Below are 14,602 nucleotides of genomic sequence, written 5' to 3'. Positions count from 1 at the left end.
TGCAGTACTTGGGGCAGAAAAGCAAACATTTTTCAAAACCAAAGCCTGTTAAGCAAGTATTACAAAGGAAAGCAAGAAAGCTGAAGACACTTAAAGAGTGCCAGAGAGATAGACCGTAAGTCGGGCACTTTACATGCAGTCAACCCAGGCTTAATCCCTAGCATCCCTGATGATCTTCACCCTACATGGACCCCTGAGCTTGCCCTGAAGCGATCCCTGGGTCCAGAGCCAGGAGTAAGTCCTGAGCACTGCCAGGTGTGGTCCAAAATCTAAAGGAAAAAAAAAATTGCCAGTGAACAGTTCCTAGAAGTGATAGTAGGTCCAGGCAGAGGGTCCAGGAAGGACAGTCCAAGAGGGAACAGATTCAGTAATTCCATTGTTATCATACCTTATGGGCTGAATTAATTTTACCTATGAATGTCATTCTTAAAATTATTCTTTGGCTTCTAAACAAATGTTTATTGATAACCTACCAAACACTAGGTCTATAATGTCACATAGATAAAGGATGCTCAAAATTAAAGGAACCAAGAGTGTGTTGAGCTGACTACAAGCCCCTTACATTATAATAGAAAAACATGAAGGTAAAAGTGCATAAAATCACCAGGCAGACAGAAGAGGAAAGTCAACTCTGCCTGGGGCTTAATGAAAAGCTGTAAGAGCAGGAAATGACCTCAAGGAGAAGTATGCCTTATTCGCTATATAGACACGGCAGGAGGCAGGCAGCTGGGCACTCTAATCAGAGAGAGCAAGAAATGCAGAGGCTCCTAATGTGAGAACAAAAAGGAACACATTTGTTTCCAGTTTCAAGAAGACAAGAAAACCTCACTCTTTGTTTCTCCCTACCAAAGAACAGATTAAAACACAGGGAGAAGGAAAGTGGGAGAAATGGAAGATAGCAGCATGATTGGGTGCAGGGAGGAAGAGAGGAAGATGGGAGATGCATGCACAGGGTGTCAATAAAGAACCAGAATCTCAGGTCAGAAATCCAGAGAGCCTGTAAGGCTAAAGGCAGATAGGACAGGAACAAAGAGGGAAATTGAACATTATGAAGACCCTGAGTTCACTGCAGAAGTGATGGAGATCCCCAGTGATAAGAGCAAAACCTGGAGTTCCAGGATGGATGCATCCTCACATCTCCTCCCCAAAGAGAACAGAGCAAGGCAGGAGGAAAGCAACCTAATCAATGGCAAAAATCGACAAAGAATTAGGAACTCTTTGAGAAATATTAGTACCACAAAAAAATCTCAACCAATGGAAAGACTTAAAACTCTATCAGAGGAAGATATAAACAAATCCATATAGAATTTTCAAGTAAGTAAGTAAAAATAACTAATGCTTTTATCTGGCCCAGAGAGATAGTACATGGGTTCAAGTGCTGTCTTTGCATGAGCCTGATCTGAGTTTGATCCCTGGCACCCCATATGGTTCCCAGAGGCTCTCCAGGAGTGACCCCTAAGTGCAGAGTCAGGAATAAACCCTGAGTGAGTACTGCTACATGTGGCCCCAAATCAAACTAATATTAAGTTAAGAAAAGTAAGAAAAGTAAGAAAGATGGAGGAGATACTTAGAGATTTCAACATCTACAAAGAATTCAAAGGAGAAAACAAACTTGAGAAAAGAAGTAACAGAAGAGGGCGGAGGTGAAACTCCCTGATGTAAAGGATGCCATTAAGTTTTCCCAGTCATTTAGCATCATGCATTACATAGTTCTAGGTGTAGTCTGAGGTTTCACCATGAAAACCTTTTCTTTCAGATAGATTTTATGATAGAAAAAAAAATAGAAGTGGGCTGAAGAGATAGCATAGCAGGTAGGGTGTTTGCCTTGCATACGGCTGACCCAGGTTTAATCCCCAGCATTCAATATGGTTCTCCAAGCCTGCCAATGTTACATCCCATCTAAGGAAAGCACGCACCAGACGTGGTCTTTTCCTACCCTGGTGCAGGGCTTTCCTCTTCTAAAAGAATTATTTGCCAAAAGGCCCGCTTAGCGAAGTCAATCATTTGACCCTTTGCGTGGATCATTGGCGATAATTCCAACATGGCTGTAACATTACATCTTCTATTTGGCCACTATAGAAATCCAGCCTCAGCTCTCCTACAGACAAAGAAATGTCAGTATCAAAGCCCGCCAAAAGTCTCCTGCTGAGCTCTTCTGTGATCTCTCCCCCCCCCCCCATTTCCTTAAAGGTATCTGGTTTCTCTTTACCTGTCTCTTCATATGCTAATTCTAGCTCTGATCTCATTGGTTCATCCCCTTTCCCTTTCTCCCTGGCTACGCCCCCAAAATCTGTCTATATAAGGCCCAATTCAAGGAATAAAGCCTCTCTCTGGCCTCTCCCTCACTGCTTGTTTTCACCATGTAATTCTGTGTGGTTTCATTTATTTCATATTTCATAATTCAAATTTCATATTCGTCCGCTCGTGCATCCGCTTGATTCCCAGTGGAAAAATTAACCCACTAAGGTTTGCTTCAGGGACTTTTATCTTATTATGATAAAAGTCCGCAGCATGCCAAGAGTAATTTCTTTTTTTATTTTTTCAAAATAATAATAATATCAGGGGCTGGAGAGATAGCACAGTGTTAGGGTGTTTGCTTTGCACGCAGTCAATTCATGTGAGATGGTGGTTCGAATCCCAGCATCCCACATGGTTCCACGTGCCTGCCATGAGTGATTTCTGAGTGCAGAGCCAGGAGTAACCCATGAATGCTGCCGGGTGTGACCAAAACAAAACAAAACAAAAACATTTAAGCACCGTGGTTACAAATATGTTTGTAATTGGATTTCAGTCATAAAGAGTACAACCTCTTAGCTAGTGCAACCTTTCTGCAACTAGTGGCCCCATCTGCCAGAAGTGATTTCAGAGCACAAAGCCAAGAGTAACCACTGAGTACTGTGGTGTGGCCCACCACCCCCCCAAAAAAAAGAAAGAAAAGAACTGAAGTAGGTGGTGGATCAATCCCACAGTGAGTAGAACATTTGCCTTGTACATGGCAGACCTGTACCATCATCCTGTATGGTTCCCAAAACTTGCCAGGAATGAGAGCAAGCCAGGATTAACCTCTGAGTGCCACCAGGTATGTGACTCATCCCCAATAAATGAAGAAGAAAATTTAAAAAAGAACAAGATAGAAACACTGGACAGGGGCCAGTGAGATAGTACTGCAGGTACTGTACCTGCCTTGCATATAGCCAACCCAGCTCTAAATAAAATAAACATTGAGCACAATTAAGGTATTAGTGGAAATTCATTTTTTAAATATATATGGTGCTGTCCAGTGAATTGGTCAAAAAGCAATGACACCAATAAAATGAGCACCCCCAGAGTCCAGACCTAAATATAATTCCTCACCAAGAGAAACCAGAGTTCCCTCCAATAATTCTTATTTGCAGGTTGGAACAGAGACACTAAAAGGTGAGCCGAACCTGTGTAAGAAATCAACAAAGGGCTTAAAAATTATTCAAGTTACTGGATTAGACTTTCTCTAGGAAAATTTGGGATAATCTGAGAATTAGAAAAATAGACTTAGAACACATAGTGAAATACCGACCTTAAAAATAAGTTTATGAATCGCAGTGATACTAAAGAAAAATGTGGAAACAGAGAGACGAGAAAGCTCTATTTACAGAACAACACAACCACTAAGCACAGAATGATAGAAAATCATTATTTTGCAACCACAGTTACTAAAATGGAAACAATTATACAAAATAATAGTTTTGGATTCTTTCAGGATTACAATTTCATTAAAAATGACCTCTTCCTTCCTGCCATTCAAAGTTAAAGAACTGGTGTGAAGTAAAAGAAAACTAAAGCAATGCTGACCACTAAGTGCAATGTATAATCCCTCTTTTCATCCTGGATCCAAAAAATAGCCTTATTTTAACAAATAGAAAAATGTGAAGTGGGCTATATTTTTAAAACATAATAGGTAATAGCATTTAATTTTTTTTGAGTAATGATTCAATTGTAGTTAATCTAAAAGGTGAAAGATTTAGACAATCTTTAGATCTTTAGAGTAGCCAGAGGGGCTGGAGAGACAGCAGAGTGGTTGGGTGTTTGCCTTGCATGCAGAAGGATGGTGATTTGAATCCCGGCATCCCATATGGTCCTCCATGCCTGCCAGAATTAATTTCTGAGTGTAGAGTCAGGAGTAACCCCTAAGCACCACTGGGTGTGACCCAAAAAACAAAAAAAAAAAAAAAAAGAAAGAAAGAAAGAAAAAGAAACCAGAGTAGTTCTTAAATGACATGCATTTAATTAGAAAAAAGTATAAGTCAAATAATATTCATACTTTCTCCAAAATGGTTCAAACAAAAAAATGTACTTATATTAAAATTTTTGGCACTCTTGACCATATTCTTCTTTAAGGTCTGAAATCAGCAAGGAGAAGAGTATTTCCAAATATTTTAAAGCATTGTATATGGCATAATCTGAATATACTCAGGAGGATTTTATTTCAGAAAGGGACAAAGCAGGAAAAGGAGAATTTACAAAGAACTGATAAAGCTAAAGCTTCAAGGTCCTTTTCCGAGATTCCCATCTTAAAGTCCTGAGGGAACCAGAGTGATACATTCTTTCACATGGACACTGGCTTTCATAAAATTGGCAAAGTAAGATATTTGAATTACATTTGCTTCAATCCACTCATTTCATTTTAGCATTCGTGTGTGTGTGTGTGTGTGTGTGTGTGTGTGTGTGTGTGTGTGTGTGTGTGTTGGAGGTTTGGGGGTCCCACTCAGTGGTTCTCAGGGGCTATTCCTGATTCTCTGCTCAAAAGTAACAAGCTAAAAAAATTATTTAAAAAAAAAAAAAAGTGATAGCCTGGTGGCACTTAAGGGATTCTTTTCTGGTGCTTGGGATTTGAATCAGGGCCAGCCACATGCAAAGCAAGAACATTACCTCCAGTACTATCTCTCTAGCCCCCTAAGTCACATCATCTTCTAAAAGACAGCTCTGAAGTAGCAAGGAGCATTGAGGATTTTTAAATTTGGGCTTAATGATTTCTGATTTGTGGTCTGTAGTCACTTCCTTGTCCAGTTCATATGCTTCAGAGCTGTCCTGGACATGAAAGGGCCTTAGGCCCAATTCTGCTACTCACTGTAAACACTTAACTAATGTCAATGCGAAGATGCACAGTTGAAATAAGAACACAGTACAAAAACCATAGTGCCCACTCTGAAAAAGATGTGGTTAATGAAAAAATAAGCTAAAGAAAACACTGCCTAACATTCTTCTCTACATAGGAATTATCAAAGAGAAGCTCTCAAAATGGAGTGACAAAGACTACGCAACCCAAGATAAACAAGAAAAGCTAAAAAAAAGTCAGGCTGTTTAACACAAACATTTTAAAATGTGTCATATTTGAGAAGCTTTATTAAAATTTGAAAATTGGTTTATTTTTGTTCAAATAACCACTTCTGTCCATATATATGTGTGTGTATATAAACATAGATAAATATACATATAATTTTGCAGAATTTTTCTTTACAAAGGACACCTAAACTAGTGTGTTTCAGACCCGACAAAATCTGGAACTAACCCTTTAGAGACTAAAAAAGGCTACTCTTGAGAGATAAATTATTAAGATCTGAAATTCAATTAACTTGAGGAGAGAAGTACAGAGTTTGAGATCTACTTACATTGTAAATCTAAAAGATTTTCTGTGGTGGGGGCAGAAGAATGGTACAGTGGGTAGGGCATTTGCCTTGCACTTGTCTGACCCAGGTCTAATCCCCAGCATTCCATATGATCCCCTAAGCCTGCCAGTTGTGATCCCTGACTGCAGAGCCAGGAATAAGTCCTTAACACTGGCAGGTGTGGCCCAAAAAAACAAAATAATATTATAAAAGATTTTCTTAGTTAACTGCATGTGCAGAATGGAAAGGAAGTTAGTTTGGATGATTCTAGTTTGAGAGAATGAATAAGCTGTATGTCAGTCCCCAAGATAGATGTTGGTGAATTTAGAAAAATTAAGAATTTAGGGCCGGGCGGTGGCGCTAAAGGTAAGGTGCGCCTGCCTTGCTTGCGCTAGCCTTGGACGGACCGCGGTTCGATCCCCCGGTGTCCCATATGGTCCCCCAAGCCAGGAGCGACTTCTGAGTGCATAGCCAGGAGTAACCCCTGAGCGTTACCGGGTGTGGCCCAAAAACCAAAAAAAAAAAAAAAAAAGAATTTAGGAGAGGGCCCGGAGAGATAGCACAGCGGCGTTTGCCTTGCAAGCAGCCGATCCAGGACCTAAGGTGGTTGGTTCGAATCCCGGTGTCTCATATGGTCCCCCGTGCCTGCTATTTCTGAGCAGACAGCCAGGAGTAACCCCTGAGCAATGCCAGGTGTGGCCCAAAAACCAAAAAAAAAAAAACAAAAAAACAAAGAATTTAGGAGAAAGGAAGAGGCATGATATATACATCTGAATAGAAAACAGAACCCGAGCAACAAACTCAGTTATTACTAATGTAGACAAGAGGGGAAGTCAGGTCAACAGGTTATCGGGTTCATTGAAACCAATGGATGGGACTCTGAGAAACAATTATAGGAAGTGTTGGGTGTGGAGTATGACAAAGTGATAGGAAGGCATGAAATCTGTGAAAATAGAATTTTAATAACTGGGAGGAAAAGAGTTGCTTTACCATGGGGAGAGAAAGTTGTGCTTGAATAATTTCTAAAAGACCTATATTCAAAATGTTTCAAATTCAGCAATAAGCCCTTCCCTGGCAACACTGCATGAGAACAAATCCAGCCAAACTATAAGCCTGAAGTCAAATTGTGATTTATTAGAGAAAGAATAGGACACCAATTAGGAAGCAACTCAGAAGCAATGATGACTCCAGGCAAGACAGGAGTATAAAGACAGACAAGGAAGTAGGAGAGATGCAGAGACAAGGAAGGGTCAAGCCGATTGGATTTTATCTACTAATGCTTCTTACATCCACACCTACACTGTGCCCCAACAGTCATGCTTCTAGACAACGACACACGCCTTATCTAAAGAAAAAAGTTTAACCAGTGAAGAATAGCTATGCAATAGAATAATATGCAGTAATAAAAAGAAGAGAGCACAACATGGGTTAATTCCAAATTTACTGTGTTGGCTGAAATCAGCTAGACATAACACACCCTTACTTATATACTTCCCTACCTGCTGTACTTGCTTGTCAATCCCTATAAATTCCATTTTCATAAAGTTCATGAAGAGGTAAAAATATTTAATCTATGCTGTTGAAGCCAGAAAGGGGTCACCTGTAAGGGGGGAATGTTAATTAGGAAATGCCTGAGAGCCTCCCAGAGTATATTACTGTTCTCTACCATGGTGTCACATAAGTCTGCACATATAAAGAATGCACAAAGGGAAGCAGGAAAGATAGTGCAGTGGGTAAGGCAATTACATTGCACTCCACCTACTGGGTTTGAACCCCGGACCTCCTATGTGGTTATCTGAATCCCTCCAAAGTGATCCCTGTACAGACAAGCAAGATTAAGCCTTGAGCACCATCTGGTATGGGTCCCAACCTCTAAGAAAGCCACACAGTTGCACACTTAAGACTCAAAAAGTTTAGGTTTACTCTAGAAATCTTGCTTCAAGTCGAGATTCTTATATGAGTAACTGATGCTTCCCACTTGACTGATTGTCAAAGAGTTTTCCAGAGCTCACACATCAATCTAATACCTCTTCTCTATCAGAAAAACAATTATTGAAACAGCAAAGAAGTCATATGTGTATATTGGAATCACAGTAAATGTTCCTAATACTTTCCTTTGATGTCTCCTCATCCAATCCAGTGATGACAAGATAACAACTGGCATTTGAACCCAAGTCATTTTAGCTTGCTTGAAGTTTCTCATGGATCATTAATAAACTTAACTCTGTAAAAGGAGTAGGGTGGCTATCCTCCTCTCATTATTATAAAAAGAGAGAAAATGCATTACTCACCATTTTGTCTTGTACCAACAGCAGCAATGATTACAGGCACTGAATTTAATGCTCTTTTTATCACTGGAATATAATTATCCTTCACTTCATGGAATGAAAACTTGTCATTTACGTTGTATTTGATCACAATGATGTCAGCGGCCCCAATCAGATTTCGAGAGGTGTACCAATCACTGTCAAAAATGTCCTAGACCAAAGTGAAAGACAATTACTCACAGTTTCACCCAGATGTGGAACACAGTAACTAATGCAAATGAACTCACAACACAAACTAACTTTTAGACTCCAGAATGCTGTGGAGGCTACTAAAAAAAAAGACTGTGGGAGGGTGGAGAGTGAAAGGACTTCTTTGATGGCTGGAGTGGTCTCAGGAACAAGAGCTAAGCCCCTGAGACTCCATGGAGCATCTAGTTGTTACATGTTTAAATGTTCTTTTTTTTTTTGGGGGGGGTTGGTTTTGGGGTCACACCCAGCAGCGCTCAGGGGTTATTCCTGGCTCTGCACTCAGAAATCGCTCCTGGCAGGCTCTGGGACCATATGGGATGTTGGGATTCGAACCACTGTCCCTCTATCCTGGATTGGCTGTGTGCAAGGCAAATGCTCTACCACACGCTATCTCTCCGGCCCATGTTCTTTTTTCCTTCCTTAAAGTAACTACATAAAATTTAAAATATTTAAACTCTATGAACTTGTCTGGTATCTATGCAGTGGTACAACAGAATATGCAAAAAATAATTGGGGGATGGTGTTTGGGCCACCTTCAACAATGCTCAGTGGTGACTCCTGGCTCTGCACTCAGGAGTCACTCCTGACACTGCGCCAGGGAATCAAACCCCAAGTTGGTCGCATGCAAGGCAAACTGCCTTACCTGCTATACTACCTCTCTGACCTACAAAAAACTTCTTAGAGTCAGTTAAATATATAGTCTCTTTCAATATTCACACCTAAAAATAAGCTCTTATTTTAAAATCATGTCTTGTTCTTGTCACCTGAAAATCAAACAAATGTAACACTATGCTTTAGTTCCAAGACTACCAATATAGTAAGAAGCTTCAAAAACTTTTCTGTGATCCAGTTAAGACTGCAGTATTACTTTCAATTGTTAATAGTATGAACAAAAAGGGAGTTTATATGTTTTTTTGTATTTTTCCAAGCTTGTATATAAAATTTCAATTTTATTCATCCTTTGGACAATACTACCTATTTATTACTGTGCATGGGGGTATTTTGCTGCCACATAAAGATATTACATAAGGTGCAAACATGGGAATTGAAATTGACAGTTCTTATTTATATAAATTATAAATTCATTATATTTCTTTCCAGTTTTAAATATTTGCTTCTGAACGACAACTAATCATATTTATAGTTAGACCCAGGATCCAAAGTGATTTATTTGGAGCCCTTTTCCTTAAAACACAGTGCTGTGACATCTTAACAATATTGTTTCTTTTGAGTTTGGTGTGAATTATGTCATAAAGAAAAAACATTTGCATCTGAGTATCACTAACTGTGCACAAATAGCTTTCTCCCACCTATTTAACTATTCTTTACTACCTGCCTTTTCCTGTGCCCTTTGTTGTATTTCTAGGACATGACAAAGCTAGACAAAGAAGCAGACTCTCCCTAAAAGATCCAAGACCATTGGGCTATGAAAACTCTGCACTTTGAAATCTAAATCCCAAACAGGGATAACAGGTTTTGTATCTATCAACCAGTCAAGATCTGTGTGCCAAAACTTCTATCCTAAAGAGTCACACATGGATGCTTGTCACCTGCTCTCTCAGTTCCCTGCCATGTCCCCAACCAGTCCCTTTCCTACGAGAACACTCAGAGCCAAAGAATTACAGAACATTAAGAGCTGAGTACCATACTGGAAGTAACGGAAGGGAGTCTGGGAGAGCAATTTTTAAATAAGGTTACTAGCCCCTCCCTACCCAGCCCCGCAAACTACTAATATAAACAACCAAAGTCAAATCTTAAACTCAGGAAAGGATGAGTAGAGGGTGTATGTGGGGTGAAACATAGATTTAAAAAAATGAAACCAAGCTTCCATCAGACTGCTATAGTAATTTCCAAACCATAAAAAAAAATGTGCTCCAAACTGTATCTGTCATATTCAAATTCAAAGTATATGTATGGGTCTAGTAAGGTATAGAACCAAGAAAGGGAGCAAAATCAGAAAGATAGAATTACAAAAAATAAGTAAATGTAAGTGCAGTTAATATTAAGCAGCCATTAAACTCTGCAAGAAGTCAGAAGTAACTGCTTTTCACATTCCAAAATAGCTTGAAATTCCAGACGTACTAGGAAGTGTATAGGGGGAAAGGAGACCAATTATAGAAAATGTCATGAAAAAAATGGGCTCGGGCAAACTTGACATTGAGTTATTAAGGATATTAAAATATAAATAATATTACTAACACAAATAAGAGCCTCAAGCGTTGGTCAAGAAAAGTGTGCCGATCTATTTCATTGCTTTTTATGGAAAATTTTGGCAAACAAAAAACTCTAGGAATGACATCATAATTTAACTGTACAAAAAAAGAAGTGGATGAAAATATTCTAATTAATCAGGTAAATATAATAAGACTTAAACATGTTTATTTAAAAAGTAACAGGGCAAAGTTGAAAATAAAAAAGTAACAGAAAAATATGGCAACAACTCAGAGCAAGCTATAGATCCATGGAAGAAAACTAGGAAGAGGTGTAAAACTCCAAATTCCTACTCCAAGGAAACACCACCTCATTTCTTCTCCAACTATGTTAAATAGAAAATGTTCCACTGGTTTCTAGAATTATAAACGAAATCAAATTCTCCCACCGATTGAAAATCAGTTCCAGGGTTTCCTCTCTAGAAGGTTACGCAACACATAGCTTAAAGCCACATTTGCAGAACTGAAGTCATGTTTCACGTGTCTGTATTTTTACAGCAAGACAACAAATTCTATTCTTCCTGATTGTGGTGCTGCAAAGATAAGTCCTACTAGGTACTAATTCACACTGCCCAATCAGAAGGCTAATTTTTGAACAGCAAGAGAAGACTTTACTTTTGCCTAATAACTGATTCATGGCTATTCTAAAGTGGTAATATATATTTAATGATGGTTGAAGCAACTTGACTTACTGAGTACCTTCAACATTCCAGGCTCTGTGTTGAGAACTTTACATACACTATCTCACTTCTCAAGCAGAAGAGGCAGGGATTGTGCTAATAATTTGAGGGTGGAGGGTTTGGATGGACCATATACCCTGTCCATTGGTGCTCAAGGATCACTCCTGGCAGAGCTCAGAGGACCATATCAAAATTGGTCATCAGATTGCCAGGCAAGTGACTTAACCATTATATTCTCTTTCTGTCCTTTACGCTGTAATTTTTACAAAAAAAAATAAAACTACTTGGAAGATGTTTACCTTAACAAGGAAGAAAATAGCCACTAGCCAACAATATAGGGCTCTGGGATCAGAGCAAAGGACTTGGATATCAAATCAAGTCCAAATCTTGTGCTCTGTCTGCTCTGGTATATTTAACTTTCTGATTCGGTATATGTGTAAATAACAGCTGATGAATAAAATCAACTTTCCTATCGGTTGGGCTTTTACTTATCACCAAGAAAAGCACCTTATAAAGAATAGCTCTACCATGTCAGAAAACCATTATAACCAAGAAAATTGCACCTGGTCTCAATAGGGCCAGAGTCTAACAAAAGGTGATTAGTAAAACAAAACGTAACAATGAGTATATGGCAAATAGCCAAACCATGAAGGCTTTTTGTTTAACCCATTACAAAGATCTCATTTAGTACAATACATAAGGTCACAAGCACTGCTTTTTGTTCAACAAAGGGTAAAGAGTTAAGGGTTCAAAGGCGAAAGAGGAAAAGTAAAATTCTAACTAGCCTAATTCAACTAATTCTCCCTACATGTATTTACTTTATGTACACGACACTTTTCAACAGCTTGCAGAAACAAAAATATTTTAGACTGTAAGATCATTCACAAAGAAATCACCAAAAAGAAGTACTTCATTTGCTTTGTGGACTCCAGCCAATAAATTCGCTTTCAACTGCTTGAAAGCAGTTGATTATCATCCCTGTTATGGAAAGAGCTTGTGTTTCATATTTTAGTCTATTAATGCAAATTTCCTTGAGCTGACAATATATGTTCAGGAGTGATCTTTTAGACACCACGTCATAAAATACAGCAATCCGTAAAAGAGAATGTCCCATGCACTCTTTTTATCACTAACTTCCTTACCATCCCTTATCTTACTGTTCCCAATCCTGTTTTTTTTAATGGTCAGTTAAAATGCAAAACTTCAGAAAATAATCTTTTTTAGACACTATACTTTCTTCTACTATATGAAGGGTATCTTTAGTTGTAAAATAATTTCAATACCTGAAAAAGAATCAGAAGATCTCAAATAAGAGAAATGAAATATTCAAAAATGTGCTGTTATTGTGTACAGAAAACATACCAGGATGTAGATTCCTTCGTCCTCTTATTACCTTTAACAACTCCACTAAAACTTAACAACTTCACTCCTACGTCTTTCCATTGTCACAAGTTATTAAAACTTTCTTAAAATTCTAAGCCACATGAGTGGAAATAAATAAATAAATAAATAAACAAATAAATAAATCTCAGGACTACAACAAACCAAGACCAATACACCAATAATTTGGAAGGCTAAAAAAACATTAGTGAACTAAACTTAATGTAACCCTGTCACAATCTGTACCTAAGTATCTGTCCCTTATACTCCACCCCTGCAACTGGTATGGTGAAGCCATGGCATCTCAATTTAAAACCCATCAATTGGGGCTCTTCGAAGCGGCATTGGCCTTGCACATGGCCGACTAGGGACGGACCGGGTTTAATTCCCGGCATCCCATATGGTCCTTCCTGGGAGCCTACCAGGAGCAATTTCTGAGCACAGAGCCAGGAGTAAAACCCTGAGTACTGCCGGGTGTGGCCCAAAAACCTAAATAAAAACATAAATAATTTAAAAATAAAAACACCAATTCAACATTTAAATGGCAGACGCCATTTAATAACACGAAAGGGCTGTCTAAAGTGAATTCTCAGCCCCTACCTCCATCCACCCTCCACCATCCTTTCCATGGGTTCTATTAACGAGCAGCCTGAGAAATATAGCTCGGGCCGGCGTGGGCTTTATATTTAGATCACTGATATGACACTAATATGTCTCGCATGGTGGGGAGAGGGGCCGGCAGGCACAGCATGGCTGTGGGCTGGACCAAGCAAGCGGCTGAGCCCTTTGCAAAGGACTGGCACATGCATCCGTCAGCTGTGTGTCAGGGGACAAAAACACGGGGATTGTGCAGCGTCTTCCCCTAGTGTCCGCAGTCCCAGAGAACAAAAGAACCACGTTGTCCCCAGCAGGATCTTTGCAAAAAAATAAAATAGAATAGAATAGAATAGGGGCTGGAGAGATAGCATGGAGGTAGGGTGTTTGCCTTGCATGCTGAAGGACAGTGGTTGGAATCCCGGCATCCCAACATGGTCCCCCAAGCCTGCCAGGAGTGATTTCTGAACGTAGAGCCAGAAGTAACCCCTGAGCGCTGCAGGGTGTGACTCAGAAAACAAATAAACAATAAATAAATAAATAAATAAATAAAACAAAATAAAATATTAAAATAAAGAACAAAATAAAATAATAAAATAAAGTAAAAATAGAATGAAATAAATAATAAAATAATAAAATAAAGTAAAAAATAAAACAGTAAAAGAATAAATAAATAATAAAATAAAATAAAACAAATAAAATAAAATAAAAGCATAACGCAATAATAAAACACAATACAATAAAACAAAACCAAATAAACCGCCCAAGTGCAAGAGCATCCCGGCGCGGGCGCCAGAGGGACGACAAGGGAGACAGCAGGAGCCGCCGCCGCCCCCTTCCTCCCCTTCCTTCCCTTCCTCCCCTTACCCAGACGGGACAGTCGTGCACGACCAGCTTGACATTCCCGAAGGCGCTGGCCTGGTACTCGGTGAACACGGGGCGCGCGACCGAGCCCCCGCCGGCGCTGAGCAACAAGCTGCCCTCGTCCCCGGACACCAGCGGGCTGCGGCCCAGGTAGGCGCGGATGAGCCCCGGCGGGCGCGGCTGCGGGTCCTGGAGGCACGCGTCGCCCTCGTTGCCCAGCGCCACGATGTGGATGGACCTGCAGCGCGGCGGGGGACAGGGGCCGGGGGACAGAGGCACGCGGTCAGCGCGGGGGACACGCCTGCCGGCCCCGGGGAAGGAGGACGGGGCAAGGCAGGCAAGGCAGCCCCGGCAGCCCGGCGCCCCGCGCCCCCCGCCGCCGGCTCGGGACAATGACAGCGCGGCCGGGCCGAGCTACGTACATGATCTCGGAAGCCAGGCCGGCAGGACGGGCGGGCGGGCGGGCGGGCGGCGATGGCGAGCAGGCAGGCGGCTCCGCGCGCGCGGCCTCCCTCCCGGGGCCCCGCAGTCAGCTCATCGCGGGCGAGCCGGGGGCGGACACGGCGCGATCGGGCCCCGCCGGGCGCAGCCGGAGGGAGATCGGGGGGCCCCGGGGCTGGGGTGCTGCTGCCAGCCGGGCTCCCCACTCAGTCAGTCCCTCGCTGCCCGGGCCACCGCCTCCCAGCTCCGAGCTGGCCCCGCCGCTGCTGCCGCCG

The 14,602-nt window shown here is 40.9% G+C and overlaps 1 protein-coding gene across 1 annotated transcript in view; it reads right to left on the bottom strand.

Moving 5' to 3' along the window:
• Positions 1-14,216, bottom strand: part of RHOBTB3 (Rho related BTB domain containing 3) — a gene marked incomplete at its 5' end in the record, with an annotated part of 64,447 nt that extends 50,231 nt beyond the window's left edge. The window contains 2 exons of the mRNA XM_049769095.1: positions 7,934-8,120; positions 13,890-14,216. Of these exons, the coding sequence (XP_049625052.1) occupies positions 7,934-8,120; positions 13,890-14,216 (514 nt within the window). The remainder of the gene's footprint in view (positions 1-7,933; positions 8,121-13,889) is intronic.
• Between the last annotated feature and the right edge of the window lie 386 nt (positions 14,217-14,602).

This window comes from Suncus etruscus, chromosome 2 (assembly GCF_024139225.1).
Source record: "Suncus etruscus isolate mSunEtr1 chromosome 2, mSunEtr1.pri.cur, whole genome shotgun sequence".
In the NCBI taxonomy this organism is placed as follows: domain Eukaryota; kingdom Metazoa; phylum Chordata; class Mammalia; order Eulipotyphla; family Soricidae; genus Suncus; species Suncus etruscus.
This window is presented reverse-complemented; position numbering and strand designations above follow the sequence as displayed.